We start from the raw sequence: 16,723 nt of genomic DNA, 5'->3' as shown, positions 1-16,723 counted from the left end.
TTTTGGGCCGTTTGAAGCATTTTCACTGAAGTTATGAGAAAACCGTGTTTCATGGCGAGCATTGTGTTGCCATGGCAACGGCATTTGAAGAAATCTCAAAACTATCTCGTAGATGTCTTCACGGCTGGACTGTTAGCACACATGTGAATTTTGAGCACTTTTTGAACATTTTCATAGGAGTTAAAGGGACATCGTGTTTTATGGCGAGGGATGCGTTTCCATGGAAACGGCATATGGTGAGATTTCAGATTTGGCGTAGAGCTGTTGAGGCATGGACCGGTGATATACAAGTGAAGATTGGGGGACGATTGGACCGTGTCCATTGGACTTACAGCGACATCGTGTTTCATGGCGAGTGGTCTGTCGCCATGGCAACGGCATTTGATGACACCCCATACTACGCTTAGAGGTGTTGATGGCTGCATCGTTACCAAACCTGTGAAGTTTTGGGCCGTTTGGAACATTGTGTGTGAGAGAGAGAGAGAGAGTGTGAGTATGAAATGAACAGTTAGAACTGACTGCTGTCAGTTGGAGTGATGACATCATCGTGTTCACAGGTGTTTATAGTTGAGCTAATGAGCTCTGTCGAGATCAAAGGTTTGCATTGTTCTGAATGACAGATAAACTTCTTACATGTGAACGTTTTGTGGAAGAACGATAACAGATATCTGTGAAATTTCAAAACGTGAAGCATGTCAAGGAAGTTGAGTATCTGAAGTGTAATTTTTGTGTACTTTCGGGTTAATAATGTGGCCTTTTTGGCAGTTTAACTAAAGGTGTGCGGCTGCTGCTGTGAGGAAATATCAGCCTGAAATTACAATGGGCTTTAATGGAGACATGTTGAACGTTTTTGTCACTTCATGCCCTCAAGAGGCATTTTGTTTAATTATTTTTGCTTAATTATTTGTCATTTTTCAAGCTACGAGATGTTTTCCTACGTTTGTCATGAAAAATGATGTCTCAGGAATGTAGGGTTTGGGAATTATGGCAGTTTTAAAAAAATATATGAAGGCAAATTTCAAGATTTGCTCCACTCTAGCTGTGACATCACGCACTCTGCCTTAACGAGCTGCGCAATGTTAAAGTTAAAATGTTAAAAATGTGATGAATTATGGGATGTATCTCTGGAATTATGAAAGTTATGAATGATAAAAGTAATAGCCTGCGATTCCCGACCGAGCTTAACGCTTTGATGTTTGAACAGAGTTTCTGCGATGTTGAATGTGGGAGGAGAAGACGGCCAAAATAAGTCGGCGGAATAATACACTTTTTGTCCGTAGCATAACATATAGTTGGAATGCTGTATCAGCATTCCAACTAAATAACAGATATGCTAAATAATGTAAGCCAGCTGTTTTTAGATCAGTTGTGCACCACAGTTACAACCTTCTTCTTCTTCTTCTCTTCGTTTTTTGGCGGATTGCAAACAACTTAAAAGGTGCATACCGCCACCTACTGTACATGAGTATGAATCATCATATCATACCAACTCTTTAACCTATGATCTAATCAAAAATAAATAAATAAATCAACAAAAAAAACAAAACATGAAATAAATAAAACAAAAATAAAAATCGATGTTCTTTCTTGACCTAATGTTAAATTCTTTTTCCTACCCCAGTTTCACTCAAGAATGTAAACAGTGCCTTTCTGGTAGCTCTCACTCCCTCTCCTTCCAGTTACAACCTAGTGTATTTTTCACACCATATAAGAACATGCTTAATGCTGGCTCCTCATTATTGGTTACATTATAGAAGGGCACATCTGATTGGATGAATCACAGAGCCGTTGTACTCTCTGCGATGTCATTGATAGGAAGCTACATGTTAAGTTGTATATTATTAGTGTTGTTATAGTGCCAAAGCACCCCCCCCCCCTCCTCTTAATAAGTCCTGGTCCAGATGTTCTCAGTGTGTAACAGCCCTCTCCTCTCCCCCCCCCCCAGGTTCCCGATGTTGAACATGTCCTCCCCCAGCGAGCTGAAGTCTCCCTGTGTGACTCGTAACGGCATGGTGAAGCTCCCCCCCAGCCAGCCCAACGGCCTGGGAAGCGCCAGCATCACCAAGGGGACCCCCGCCGCCAAGAACCGCCTGTGCCAGTCCTCCTCGGTACCCTCCATCCTGCCCCCCCCGCCCTCCTCCCTGCCCTACCACCACCACCACCACCTGGACGGCCCCGGCCTGCCCCACCCAGCCTCCTCTCTGCTGGACATGGAGCCCGGGAAGCCTCTGGTGGGCCTGAAGCCGTCCCTCCGTCAGCTGCCCCCCCTCACCCTCCCCAAGCCCCTGCTGCTGGAGCGCCAGCTGGTGCTGGACGAGAAGCTGCTGAACCGGCTGCTCTGGTACTTCACCACGGCCGAGAAGTGTGTGCTGGCGCAGGTCTGCAAGACATGGCGCAAGGTGCTGTACCAGCCCAAGTTCTGGGAGGGGGTGACCCCCATCCTGCACGCCAAGGAGCTGTACACCCTGCTACCCAGCGGGGAGAAGGAGTTCGTCAGCCTGCAGGCCTTCGCTCTGCGGGGCTTCCAGTCTTTCTGCCTGGTGGGCGTCTCAGACCTGGACATTTGTGAGTTCATCGACAACTACCCGCTGTCCAAGAAGGGGGTCCGCTCCGTCAGCCTGAAGAGGTCCACCATCACCGACGCAGGGCTGGAGGTGAGTCCGGACGGGAAGAGCTTAATGCATGAGAATTATCCTGATCTTAGACATAATTCTAATTGCATTGTGGGTAGTTTAAAGTGCCTGGGATATTATTCCCTCTTGCAGTCTCAGGAACATGTACTGGAGAAACTGAAACTTGAATTAAATGTATTATGTATATATGTATATAAAGAGTATATATGTATGTATGTCAAGAGATTTCACGTAACTGTTAGGTTAGTTGAAAGCAATACTATGAAGTTTAAATAAAAAATATTAAGTTCAACTTAATAGTATTACTTTGAACTAACCTAATACAGTTATGTGAAATCTGTTGATATTATACATTTAATTAAATTCAACATTTCAGTTGTTCTGTGAGGCATCAGCATAGACTATATATATAAATGGCAACATTAGCAGCCCTGGTCAGGAACACTTGAACAGAACCAAAATATTCTTCTTATTGGAGGAGAGAAATATATGTCCTGCTTTCTACTGCAACTACAAACTTGAAAATGTTGTATAATTTCTATTTACTCTATGGGGTCTGATGTTTGAAAATGTGTTAAACAAATGTTTAAATAGACATTGAGCAGAACATATCAGTGAGAGTATCTACACCATAAATAGATAATAGGCCATATGTTGGAATTAACAACAATAACCTTAAACCTTAAAGAAAATACTCTTACACTGTACAAACAGTACCATGAGAGAAATGACAGCCATGACAGGTGCCACAGCTTATTATTGCTCTGAAAGAACACATCTGTTTAGTGAATCCATACTGGAGTTGGTAACAGATTAGTGCTCTGGCAGTTCTTCCATCATGTCTCTCTGCTGCCCTAGCTTCACTTGTTCACACAGAGAATTCATCATTCATACTCCATACTTTATTACTTCATTTGTGTCTAAACAAGCCTCTGTTTCTTCTTACAAACAAAACTGAAACGTTGATTTCAATGAAGTGTATGATGTCAACAGATTTCACATAACTGTATTAGGTTAGTTGGAAGCAATAATAATAAGTTGAACCTGATCATTTGTATTTAAACTTAATATTATTGCTTTCAACTAACCTAATATAGTTATGGGAAATCTGCTTACATAATACATTTAATTAAATTCAACCTTTCAGTTTTTTCAGTATAGGCCTAAAATATTGTTTTGAGTGTCACCGAGCCAAGATATAAATGTATTGCAAGAGAAGAAGAAATCACCATTTGATTTAAAAAAGTGTTAGTGTGAACACAAACCGTGAGAGATTGTTTTAATAATGGATTCACAGCTGTTGAAAAATGTTCCTTATGAGCCAATAAGATACAATTCAATAGGTTATTTCAACACAATATGAACTGATCTCCAGGTCAGGTCTTCACTAGTGGGGGGGTCAGAGGAACACATTCAGTCAGTCAGTCAGAGTTTTGGTTCAGCTTTGTTCTAATAGTCTCTGAATTAATGCTTTCATATTCCATTGCTGGAAACACAGAGGCTTAATAGTGTTTCTCAGATGGCCCTTCATGCTAGGCTAGGCTGCTATTCTGGGATGAGTGGATGGTTGCCATGGTGAAAGCTGATTTTGTTGGCTGCATGATCTACAGTATATATGGACTTCCCTTTTGCAGGGTTCAGCTTGTGCACTACCGTTTTGTTGCATCTTAAACTGGAGAATTCCATTTGTGAAGAATTCAAGCAAAAAAAAAATAGTATCCTAAAATAAATGTAGGCTTTAGTTTGATAGTATTGTAGAATAGGTGTCCGTGCTCAGAGAGTATACTCAAAGTGTTTAAATAAAAATGTTATTTAATCCAGCTTCTTTTTACAAAAACAGTTTATTGCAAATAATTCAAATGTTATTCCAGCAGTTTCTGAGTCAGGCCAGACACAGGCCAGAGCCAATGATGTAACTGACTGTTTTATGCTATCTGACCGAGGGTCATTTGATAATAAATGACAGAAAAATCTAAAAGATGATGACATTAGAGCAGGCATCCTCAAAGTCCGGACTCTGGTCCGGATCCAGACCGAACCACAACTGTCTCTGGACTCTGAGCAAATTATACTCTTCATCTGTATTATCTGTATTATCTGTGTTATCTGCGAGACATCGCCACAACGCAACGAGTCAAAATTCTCCGCTATGTCCACTGCAAACAGCGCTCTGCATGTACGACTGTTCCACTGTCTGTGTGTGTCTGTCAATGCTTTGGTCCAATCACATTCAGCATCCCGTCAGCGTTTTTTCCCCCCACCAACAGTCTGCGAATCAGAGGCACAGTAGGGCAGGTCTTCGCGGAATGCGGGTGGGAAAATGCATGTCTCGTCTCTTTCAACCTGTCTGAGTCAGAGCGAGAGTTTAAAAAAAAACAGCTCATCTAGTTGCATCTGTACTGTAGCTAGTAGCCTAGTTTCACCTACCGGGGTGGCATGGGGTGGCAACTGCCACCCTAAAAATAGGCCTTGCCACCCCAGCTGCCACCCCAGTTGGCAGCTTTGTTTTGAAAGAAAAGTTGTGGCTCATCTGACATTTATGAGAAAAAGTCTCTAATGTCCGAGTGCAAGTGAATGCAGCACAAGACGCACGTCTTGTAACCCCTCCCCCGGCCCTGGCGCGAGCGTGGAAATATGATTGGCGGCGATTTCATTTGAACGGGACGGCGCAAAACGAGAAGCATTCGGACCCAAGTACTGAAGGAATGAGGTATTTGCGGTCTACAATGACAGAGACGAGACTGTCAGTGTGGCTGTACTCAGCATTGAATCAAAACGCACTAAAGCTGTTGATCTTAATAAGTTTGTGAGGCGTTTTGCTGAACAAGATGGTAATCGCCGCATTCAGCTGTAATAGACATGTCAACTTGATGCTCTGCTCACGGATGAGCATACAACACTGTTAAGATGATGACCTTACGTGTGTAAATATATATATTTCTTTGTGGGGGTCTGCCCCCAAAAAACAGTCCTGAGAAAGTCAAATAAGACGGTGTGTAAAACTACACTGCCCAGCCAAAAAAAAGTAACCACTTTGATTGAACTAGGCCAGTAGGTAAGGACATTCCACTGGATAATAACTGAAGTATAAAAGAATGCATGACTGAAGTGATGGAGACCATGTTTGAAGGCAAACAAAAAGAGGAAATAACAGGTCAAATCAAGCAAATCCCCCTCTCAGATTCCACAGCAACCAGAAGAACATAAATACTGGCTGGTGATTTGATGAATCAGCTTTGTGATGGAATAAAAAATGCACAGTGCATTTCCTTAGCTGTGGATGAGTCCACTGACACCACTGACAATGCTCAGTTGCTGGTGTTTGTGAGTTTTTATGATGAGGCAAAGGGGGAGTTGTTGAAGATGTGTTGGGCCTGACGAACCTCAGTGGACACACAAGGGGGCAAGACATTTATAAAGCAATAATGGGAATGCTGAATGAAAGAGGGTGCAGCTGCCTTTATTCATAACTGTGCAGCTCTTACACTGCGACTCTGAGGGATCAAGCACAGACACAATAACAATGAAAACTGCTGCAGATTATTTTTGTTTTTGCAACCTCGTGTTAAGAATCTTGTTGCAATTGTTTAAAAGTTTGAATGACCGTAATAAACGGACCTTTGTCTTATTAAAAAATGTCTTTGGACCTTTAAGATTTGTATTTGAGTACCGCTGCATTAGAGGAATACATCATTGTGTGTTCAGATGCAACATTTTCTGTTACCAAAACACACTGTACTAGAACAGCAACAATGTACTTCCCTGGCTCTGTGTGAAGCTGACCATTGAGCGGCCCGACCAAGCAAGGAGGCAGAGGCAAAGAGTTCAAATATAACCCAGTGTGGGCATTTATTAAATCATGGGCACATGATTCACAGCCTCAATATGACTGTTACCCATGAACACAGTCACCAGCCACAAGGATCTCACACACACTACCTGTCCACTGACATGGAAAACAGAGCCTAAATACACACACACTAATCAGGCCAATAAGACACAGGTGGGGGGGGAGGAGACAACACAGGGCACCAGGTGAACACAATCACCAGCCACAGACAAAACGGGAGGGGGAACACTTTCAAACTAAACCACATGTGCAATATTACAAGGCCCGAAGCCGTCAGTCCACAGTGACGAAGTTACCTTCGTCACATTTCCTCCTTCCTCTCCCGAAAGAGAACAGTACCTCATTCCTGCGACACTTATTGATCTTGGCCATTTTGCTCTCCTCCATGTGTCTCCACTCCGCCCGGTGTGCAATATTACAAGGCCCGAAGCCGTCAGAAGTTACCTTCGTCACACTCTGTATCAGTATAATGACTGAGTCCTGTCACACTCACAACTCTGCTGCTCTGTTCTCAGATCCATCACTGTCTCATTCATTTATTTAGTACATTGTTTGCAATTGATGTTAAACGACCATACATTTAACATTTCCTCTTTACATTTCAAAGTTAAAGCTTAACAGAATCTTTCTTTACAAAGATGTGCTGACTCTGGATAATTGGACAGAGTGGCAGAAGCTAGATAACAGAGGTGACCCCTGACCCTACCATTGGAAGACATCTATTTCCCCCCTGACTAAAACCCAGACCTCTGCAGCTTCTCTGATTGGTCAGGTACCGTCTCTCTCCCGCCAGCAGCTGGACACTGAGTATTTGATCTTGTGTCCAGGTGATGTTGGAGCAGATGCAGGGCCTGATGCACCTGGAGCTGTCGGGCTGTAATGACTTCACGGAGGCCGGGCTGTGGTCCAGCCTGAACGCCCGCCTCACCTCGCTCAGCGTCAGCGACTGCATCAACGTGGCGGACGACGCCATCGCTGCCATCTCTCAGCTGCTGCCCAACCTGTCCGAACTCAGCCTGCAGGCCTACCATGTGACCGACACCGCCATGGCCTACTTCACCGCCAAGCAGGTAGAGAGAGCTACTGATCACATCCACTCACAGAGACCTGTGTGGATCAAGTGATCTGTTTTAAAGATGAATAACTATACCTATCCAAACATCCACCCATTAGCTATCACAATTACAGTGATGGAAAGTAACTAAATACATTTACTCAAGTACTGTACTTAAGTACTTTAACTTCAATCGAGTATTTTCATTTTATACTACTTTATACTTCGATACCTCATTTGGAAGCAAAAGCCTCACTGTTATTCCACTACATTTCATTTACAGATTTAGTTACTAGTTATTTTAGAAATTCCGATTTTGACACGCATTACTTAGGGAAAAACTATTGGTAAAGATTAAACCATTCAACATTATATTTAAGCAACTAAAACCATGAGTGGGGGAACAGAAAATTAATTGGCAGCAATTTTGCTAAGACGTTTTTTGTTCAAAAATATTTCACAGTTCAATGTATAGATTTGCTGCTTTTGTTTTCAAATATTATTATTTTTAAATGTTTCTGCAATGAGAACCTTTACTCCCAGTACTTTACTTAAATACTTTTACTTAAGTACTATTCTCCATGCAGTACTTTTACTTAAATTTCGTTTTTTTTCAGGTGTGGTATTAGTACTTTTAGTCAAGTAAAGAATCTGAATACTTTTTCCACCACTGAATAATGATCCTAGCTAACCCACTGGGAGAGGAACTGGTGATGTTGCAGTCACACTAACTTGTAGACAAAGAGTGCTGCAGTGCTGACTGACCTGAGAGTTAGCATTGCCATGGCGGCCTCCACCAAAAGCAGTCCAGTGTGGAACTACACAGAGGTGGAACAAGTACTCAGATGTACGCACAAGAAGCAATACTACAGTGTAAAAATACTCAGTGACAAGTAAAAGTCCACTATTCAAAATGTTACTTAAGTAAAAGTAAAGGTATTAAAAGTATAATTTGATACTAATAAAAGTATTAGCATCAAATTATACTTTAAGTATAAAAAAAAGTACTTTTTCTGCAGAATGGCGCATTAGATCACCATTCATTTTAAATTATTGTATTATAATTATTGATTTATCTTGCACCTGGTGAATCTGGGTTTATTTGAATTACTTTATACAATTTATATATACATATATTATATAGCAATACTCTAGTAGCCTACATATAAAAAATGAAGTGAGTAAAAAGAACAGCATTGTCTACAAAATGAAGTGTAGTAAAGGTATAAAGTACAATAATGTGAAAAGTACAATTATTTAACCTGAAGTATATATACTTGAGTATATGTAGTCACTTTACTCCACTGTATTTACACTTAGAGACCTGTGATGGGTCATAATGAAGCTGCTCCATATTGCCTTCAATGAGCTTTATTTGAACTAACCTAAACTAACCTCCGCCTGCAGGGCTACACCACCCACACCCTGCGGCTCCACTCCTGCTGGGAGATCACCAACCACGGGGTGGTGAACATGGTGCACAGCCTGCCCAACCTGACGGCCCTCAGCCTGTCCGGCTGCTCCAAGATCACAGACGACGGCGTGGAGCTGGTGGCCGAGAACCTGAGGAAGCTCCGCAGCCTGGACCTGTCCTGGTGCCCCCGCATCACCGACATGGCCCTGGAGTACATCGCCTGTGACCTGCACAAGCTGGAGGAGCTGGTGCTGGACAGGTCAGTGTGCTGCTGGGGCTCTCTGTGAGCAGACTGACAGGGACCTTTCACAGGCTCAGGTTCGGGTTAGTTATTTGCACCCATAGGTAGATTTGGTTTACAGATAAAAGAAAAGGGATCCATTGTGACACACATTCTAAAACAACAAAACAACAGACAAATCTCTAAAAAATAACACCCTGCTCCATCACATTTAAAAACCATTAGTACAAACATCAGCATTCCAAGGAAGTAAATCAATAAATAGGCATCTGTGTGACTCTGCTACAACTTGTTCATTTGTGCGATAGCTGCCAGAATACAGCTGTTTTTATACCGCTTTGTTCTACACTTTGGGACAACAAACCTCTGGCCGGAAAGACGAAGCTTAAACTCTGCACTTGTAACTTTACATTCTAAAACTGTAACTCTAAATGCTATTATTGTAGAATGGTGTGAGAAGCCACAAACTGTAAAAGTCTCGAATAGATGAAAATTCGTTTTTTAAATGATTACTAACAGGGGTAACAGGGGTCCCCCTTTTAACTCTCTAATAAAAGGCAATGACTGCCAAGACAATGACTTACAGTAAGAAGGTTTCTGGTGAAAATAGTATTTGATTAAAGTAAGCCATAATATATTCAGAGCATTCTGCACTTGCATCAAGTTTGGATATTTGACGGCTTTAGAGCCAGTGAATCTGTATATTTGGAGCTGCATTAAGCAGGGGGAGCCTTAAAAGTTGAGTTTAGTTTGGTGCAGGGCTGTTGTCAGGACCAACTTTAGAACAAGACCAAAGCAAATCCTGTTCAAGAACACACCAGGCAAAAGTGTTTCACTCTGACTCATCTGAGAGAAGACTAGTTATGGAAGTTGCAAAACATTTAAAAATACACCAGTGTAAGAAAATAACATGTTTCTCCTTAGTGAGTACAGGTGTACAGTAGATAATGAACATGGCCCTGAGTGGAGTACGTTGATATTTACATGCTGTATAAGTTAGCAAAAATTGCAAATGCTAATTGGAGCACATGCAGTCTGTTAAAATAGTGTGTGTGTGTGTGTTATGTCTCTCATTTCATCAATCAATAATGACGTGTGTATTGTGTGTACTTTCAGGTGTGTGCGGATCACAGACACCGGGCTGGGCTACCTGTCCACCATGTCGTCATTAAGGAGCCTCTATCTGCGCTGGTGCTGTCAGGTAACACACATGATATCATAATGATCACTATGACTCCACAAGATTCTGCTAAATTCACAACATGCACACATTTGGTGCAATAAATCTTCAAAGTATTAATGATTAACTAATATCAAAGTTATACATTTGCTTTTGCTTCTTAAGTTGTCAAACAAACAGTTGGGGTTCTCATATGGTGCTCTTTAACTGGAATATGTGTGTGTGTGTGTGTGTGTGTGTGTGTGTGTGTGTGTGTGTGTGTGTGGTGTGTGTGTGTGTGTGTGTGTGTGTGTGTGTGTGTGTGTGTGTGTGTGTGTGTGTGTGTGTGTGTGTGTGTGTGTGTGTGTGTGTGTGTAGGTGCAAGATTTCGGTCTGCAGCATTTGTTTGGGATGAGGAGTCTTCGCCTACTGTCTCTTGCAGGTATGATTTGTGTTTCCAGGCTGCACCCTATAGAGAGCTGCAGGAGTGAGTCCTCAAACCTGGATATGAGTTAGCATTTTAGCGTCTTAAAGTCAACCTTTCTTTGGAATATGTTTTCGGTTGTTATCCTGAAATAAGGTCTGTGGTTAACACACAACCCAGTCTCACGGCATTTCGTGTTATTAGTCACGAAATTAATGTAATCTATTGATTCGTGTTCACCAACACGATTTTCACATTTTTTTCGTGTCACACAGAACGATTTTAAATGCAATGTATTTCTATTGGTAGTATGTTTCGTGCCTGCAACACGTCTTTTTGTCCGGTCGGGTCTTGGAAGGCCAGAAGCTGTGTGGTTCATAAAAACATGTTCTTACTCAATATCTTACCCTAAGCCTAACCCTATCCCTTTTATTGTAAATTGTATAATGTCGGAGTTTTTTTGCCGTCTGCGAGGAAAATAAATGGCTCAGAGCCTCAGAATACTGAAATCTGTATTTTTTTTCATTTTCTTTCCTTCTAATTTGTTATTATTTGGTGCAGGCACAAAACACACTACCAATAGAAATACATTGCTTCTAAAATCGTTCTGTGTCAGAATACTTAAATCTGTATTTTTCAAAATCTGTTTTTCCTTCTAATTTGTTATTATTTACATTGCTTTTAAAATCGTTCTGTGACACGAAAACAATTGCGAAATCGTGTTGGTGAACACGAATCAATAGATACATTTCGTGACTATTACACGAAATGCCGTGAGACTGTGTTGTAACACAAGCTGAAGAGATTTTGATGTTGTGTTCATTCATCAGTAAATACCCCACTGGTGAATTTCTGAAGTGTCTTAAAAACAGAGGTTGCTAACAAGAGGCTACATGAGGCTACATGAGACTACTAAACGTCATCATGCTAACATTAGCCACCTTTAGCTTAGCAGTGGTGACGTGAGTTAGCCGGTCTAATAGCTAATAAATAAATACAGCACCTAGAAAAACACCCAACGAAAGCCTTTCTAAAGATTTGTTTCAACTCTTATGATCAGATTGTGATAGCATTTGGTAAATGACACCGGGCCTTTCTTATAGCACAACACTCAGGACTAAATATCAGGTCGCATTAGCATTATGTAGCTTCAGTTGAAGGGAAAAACGTACCAATGGGCAGTGGTGGAAGAAGTGTTCAGATTTTTGACTCAAGTAAAAGAAGAAATACTACAATACTAATATATAGAAATACAACAGAAATCGTACTCAAGTAAAAGTACAAAATGTTTAACTTAAACATTTACTGAATAGAACAAAAGATAAAAGTTATTTTTAAGGGCGGCGCTATGTTGCCCAATATTGTTGATTTTCACTGAAATAAATATACATTTATTGGCAAATATGTATCAGGCCAGAGTACTTAAAGGGGAAGATGCATTAGGACATTTAGGCTGTGTGCCGGTAGAACACCAACAGTGAACCTCTTCAGGGGTCGGCATTACAGAACAATAGCAGCAAACCATTAGCCACGTCACTCTGGAATATAAAGTAGAAGAAGTTGTTTTTGCCATTTAATCTTACTTGTGTATGAGTTTACTAGCAACACACACACACACACACACACACACACACACACACACACACACACACACACACAACACACACACACACACACACACACACACACACACACACACACACACACACACACACACACACACACACACACACACACACACACACACACACACACACACACACACACACACACACACAATGTCATGTTGTGATGGGAATTTTTCTCAATGTACAGACATTTATTTAGAGCAGGGGGGTCAAACTCATTGTAGTGCAGGGACCACATTCAGCCACATTTGATCTCAAATTGTCAAGATCTAGAAATGATTTTACATTCATTTCCAAACAATCCTGACACACCATACAAACTAAAGTGGGAACTATTAAGAAAGAAGGTTAAGTTATCACCCTGCCTTGTATATGTTTAAAATGTTTACATACAAAATACATGAAAGTTGTGAAACAGCAGTTAATGTCTCCTGTGCCCCCCCCCCCCCCCCCCCCCCCCCAGGCTGCCCCCTGCTGACCACCACCGGGCTGTCGGGCCTGATCCAGCTGCAGGAGCTGGAGGAGCTGGAGCTCACCAACTGCCCCGGGGCCACGGCCGAGCTCTTCAAGTATTACTCCCAGCACCTGCCGCACTGCATGGTCATCGAGTAGGACCGCCGCCATCCTCCTACCTTCCTCCTCCTTACTCTTCATCACTCTTTCAGTGCAGGAGACCGTACCGCTCCTCATTTCCTGCCCCCCCTTCCTCGCCCGTCTTCCTCCTCCACCCCCCATTGAGTAGACTGGCCCCCAGGCGGGCAGAGAGGCAGGAGCAATGGAACGTGTCGGAGCCGGAGGGCGGCGGAGCTTCATTTGAGAAGATGCTGGAGCGGAGACGTCTTGTCTGACAGCAGGTTTCTTTTTTCAGAATCAACTAAAGGTTTTCGTTTACGGGAGAGAGCTTCTCTAAAGACTTTGATGATTTTTAAGCTGAATGGACATATCTAGAAGCAGCGGAGAGGAAAAGGGAAATACAGACTTTGGTGTTTGAGCTGGTGGAACTCATACACTGTAAACACACTCACACACATACTGTATATGGTAAGTACAACTCAGACCATGACGTTTCTATTTTCATCACTGTGTAATATATCTGCTGTTATTTTCTTTTCTGAGGAGGGTCTGAAAGGTCCAGGTGTCTCTTGTTTAGAGAGAGATCCATACTGCTGGAGAAACAGGAAACAGAGAACTAAAGAACAGGAAGTGAACGACAGGGATGGAACTCTCTCTTTCCCCCCTTCCTGTGTGTGAAGTGTGCTTCATGGACTCACAGGATCCCCTCTTTTTGGGATACCACCACCTTTTTCCATTTCTGTGTCTTATCAGAAAAAAAGGAGACAATTTTAAAACAACAGTTTACATTTCTTTGTGTTGGCGTTGAGTGGCTCATCGTTTCTCCCTGCATTTTTTGTAATCATATGATTTGATTTACAGATCTGGAGGATGGGCTGTAACCTGTAAACGTTTTAAACAGAAAGGGAGTTCAGAGTCTGCTGACGGTACCAGGCTGTCCTATCCTCAATTAATCATATTGAAAACAAAGAGCTTGATATTTCTGGATTCAAACTAATAAACCCCTTCCTTTAGAGTGGGTCTGGAAGTGCCCTTTCTCTTGGTGAGACCACTTCATCCAAATTAGAGGAGATCTGATTTTGTAATTAACCTCTATACTGATGATATTTATTGTTTGAGTTTGAGCGTATGTGTTTATGAGGCTGCTAATGCATTGTGTGCCCCCCCCCCCCTTAGCTAAGGCCAGGTTACTCCAGCTACAAAGGGAGGTGTTCAGTATTCAATATTAAAGACGTGCTTACAGTGTCTGCTGCAGAACAGGAGCTGAGGGCCTTGAATGCCAGTACAACTGTTCCTACTGACCCAGAGTCTGTTCCTACTGACCCAGAGTCTGTTCCTACTGACCCAGAGTCTGTTCCTACTGACCCAGAGTCAGAGACACTTTGGAATGGTGTTCTATGTTCATGTTTTGAAATTGTGTTTAACTCAATCCATTGAAATCAATGGAGTCACATAACAGCCATACATTACAGTAATAACCCGACAAAATGAAATACATGTCTCTTTATGAAGTAATAACCCCCTGCACTTTGTAACATTCTGCCTCATTTGGTAATCAACAGCTTCAATGGAAAAGGTAGTAAATGTTCCTGCAAAAAATCTAATATAATTTATTTCAAAAATGTTAAAACTATTTGCTTTTTAGGTTGTTTATAAAAAATGGCAGCATATTTTTACAAAATGCGGTTGTTATAACATAATGTGCCTTTGTAAATAAATATAAAAACAGGCAAAAACACAAAATAGGTTAAAAATAGTAGCGCCCATTGTTCAGGAGAATGCTTTTATTCATTTTAAACCTGTCCCCATGTTATTTGTTGACTGACCCGCTGAGATATGTTTGATGTAATGATGTGTTGAAAGATGTTGGAGTAGCCTTTACGATGTGCTTAGTCTCCTTACTAATGAGTTGGCAGGAAACCAGCCTCTCCAACAGCACCACAGATACATGTTGAACACAGAGTGTTTGCAAACCTGAGCTTAAATGTAGATAGAGGCTAATGCAACATGTACCACCTGTAACCTAAATCAAAATTACCATTTTAAATATGGAGCCTCTTGTTGGGGAAACACAGTGAAGAAGGAAGTTACTTGAAAAGTTCAACTGTGTGTCTTAAGGATGTTTTTTGGGTCTTGTTTTTTTGCAGCTCTACCTGGTTGGTCAAGTCATTTTGACAGTGCAACCCAAAAGCTACAAACGAGACAGAAAGAGACGTTACTTGTCAGATGATCGGACTGGCTGTAACAAAGTTAGTCAGACTAATCTGGAAGAAAAGTAGAAGGTCAATGCTTGAATTATGAACCAAAGTTTAAATGAATTCTTATTTTCCTCAGACCTTAGATTACACATCTACAGTATAAACTGAGCTAAGCTAGACAGAGCTTTGTATTCAACGTTGTACTGCTAAACCGGTACAAAAAGGCTTCTGAAAGTGTGTCTGACTCTGGGTAAGTGGGCAAGTCTCTAATAACCCGATATGGAAGAGGATTAGGGCCACACACATTCAGACTTTATACACAGAATCCTGAATCAAGTCAGAATTCAGAGAAAGCCAGAACTCAATAAATATTAGTGCAACATGTAAGACAGTTTTTTAGTTCTGTCCAAAATGAGTCAAAATTGTACATTTAATGTAAGACTCCTGGCTTTATTATTAGAATTGGGACTTAAAGGTCACCTATTATGCAAAATCCACTTTTTCATGTCTTTTATACATAAACATGTGCAGGGCTGCCCCTCGCCAACTTGTGGCCCCACGCAAAGTTATGTGATGAGGCCCTCTGTGTCGGCGAAACTGTGGCGCGCTTAATTGCGCCGCATTTGCGCTTCAGATGAGGCTCCCTCCGCGAGGTGAGGCCCCCTCCGCGAGGTGAGGCCCCACGCAGTCTGCGTGATCTGCGTGTAGGGAGGGGCGGGCCTGAACATGTGTCCCCTCTGTGTAAAGAGATTCTGAAAGTTTCAGGAAAAAAGATTCTCTCTCTTTTTGTCCTGATCCATTTCTATAAAAACCTGTCTGAAAATGAGCTAATCAGATTTTGGCCACTTTATGATGTCATAACGATTTTTCGGCTTGTATCCATTAGCCAATCAGCAACCAAGGTAACCCCCCCCCCCACCTTATCACCTGAATCTCTTCCTAGAGCACCATTGTGTTCTTTCTAACCAAATATCTCTCAGAGGGGCGTGGGGAGGGGCTCCTTATTTTCATCTAAAGTAACAGACAGAGAATCAGCACTTTGGAAACAGGGCTGAAACAGAGGGGATTATGGGTAATGCTGCAATGATCTGTTTGGTGTTTCAGCCAAACACTTCAGAGACATGTTTGTATATATCTGAGACCTATAATATATTGATGAAAAACAGTATAATAGGGGACCTTTAATTCTTAGAGAAAAGTCAGAACTCAGAAAAGATTATAATGTTTGGCCCTAATCGTCTTCCGTAAACCATAGTATTTATTTAACATTGAATACGTTATTTTAGATAAAAAGGACAAACAGATCATTTTAAAGCCAGTAGTCGTGTTTCTTTCTCCCGTTCACCTACATTACAGTAAATGATTGAGTGCACAGTGAGCCTCTTGTGTCCTGAGATGTGCCGACGCCAACAGGAGGACGGATCAGTGTTACAGTGTTAGGTTGTGCCAAATGCATCTGCAGCAGCGCATCAAATGTGTCTGCTGGCCCCGCTAACCGCTGACCGAGTGTTCTGACCGAGTGTTCTGAACGGACTGGCGGACCACGCAT

At 41.9% G+C, this 16,723-nt stretch overlaps 1 protein-coding gene across 1 annotated transcript in view; it reads left to right on the top strand.

Moving 5' to 3' along the window:
* The window catches only part of fbxl16 (F-box and leucine-rich repeat protein 16), a 32,713-nt gene extending 16,962 nt beyond the window's left edge, over positions 1 to 15,751 (top strand). Inside the window, exons 2-7 of the mRNA XM_034113575.1 lie at positions 1,946 to 2,654; positions 7,311 to 7,553; positions 8,945 to 9,210; positions 10,309 to 10,393; positions 10,730 to 10,793; positions 12,867 to 15,751. Coding sequence (XP_033969466.1) covers positions 1,953 to 2,654; positions 7,311 to 7,553; positions 8,945 to 9,210; positions 10,309 to 10,393; positions 10,730 to 10,793; positions 12,867 to 13,015 — 1,509 coding nt within the window. The 5' untranslated portion in view covers positions 1,946 to 1,952 and the 3' untranslated portion in view covers positions 13,016 to 15,751. The remainder of the gene's footprint in view (positions 1 to 1,945; positions 2,655 to 7,310; positions 7,554 to 8,944; positions 9,211 to 10,308; positions 10,394 to 10,729; positions 10,794 to 12,866) is intronic.
* Positions 15,752 to 16,723: the final 972 nt, after the last annotated feature.

This window comes from Trematomus bernacchii, unplaced genomic scaffold (assembly GCF_902827165.1).
Source record: "Trematomus bernacchii unplaced genomic scaffold, fTreBer1.1, whole genome shotgun sequence".
NCBI classification, from domain to species: domain Eukaryota; kingdom Metazoa; phylum Chordata; class Actinopteri; order Perciformes; family Nototheniidae; genus Trematomus; species Trematomus bernacchii.
The sequence above is the reverse complement of the archived record's forward strand: the minus strand, read 5'-3'. Positions and strand labels throughout refer to the sequence as shown.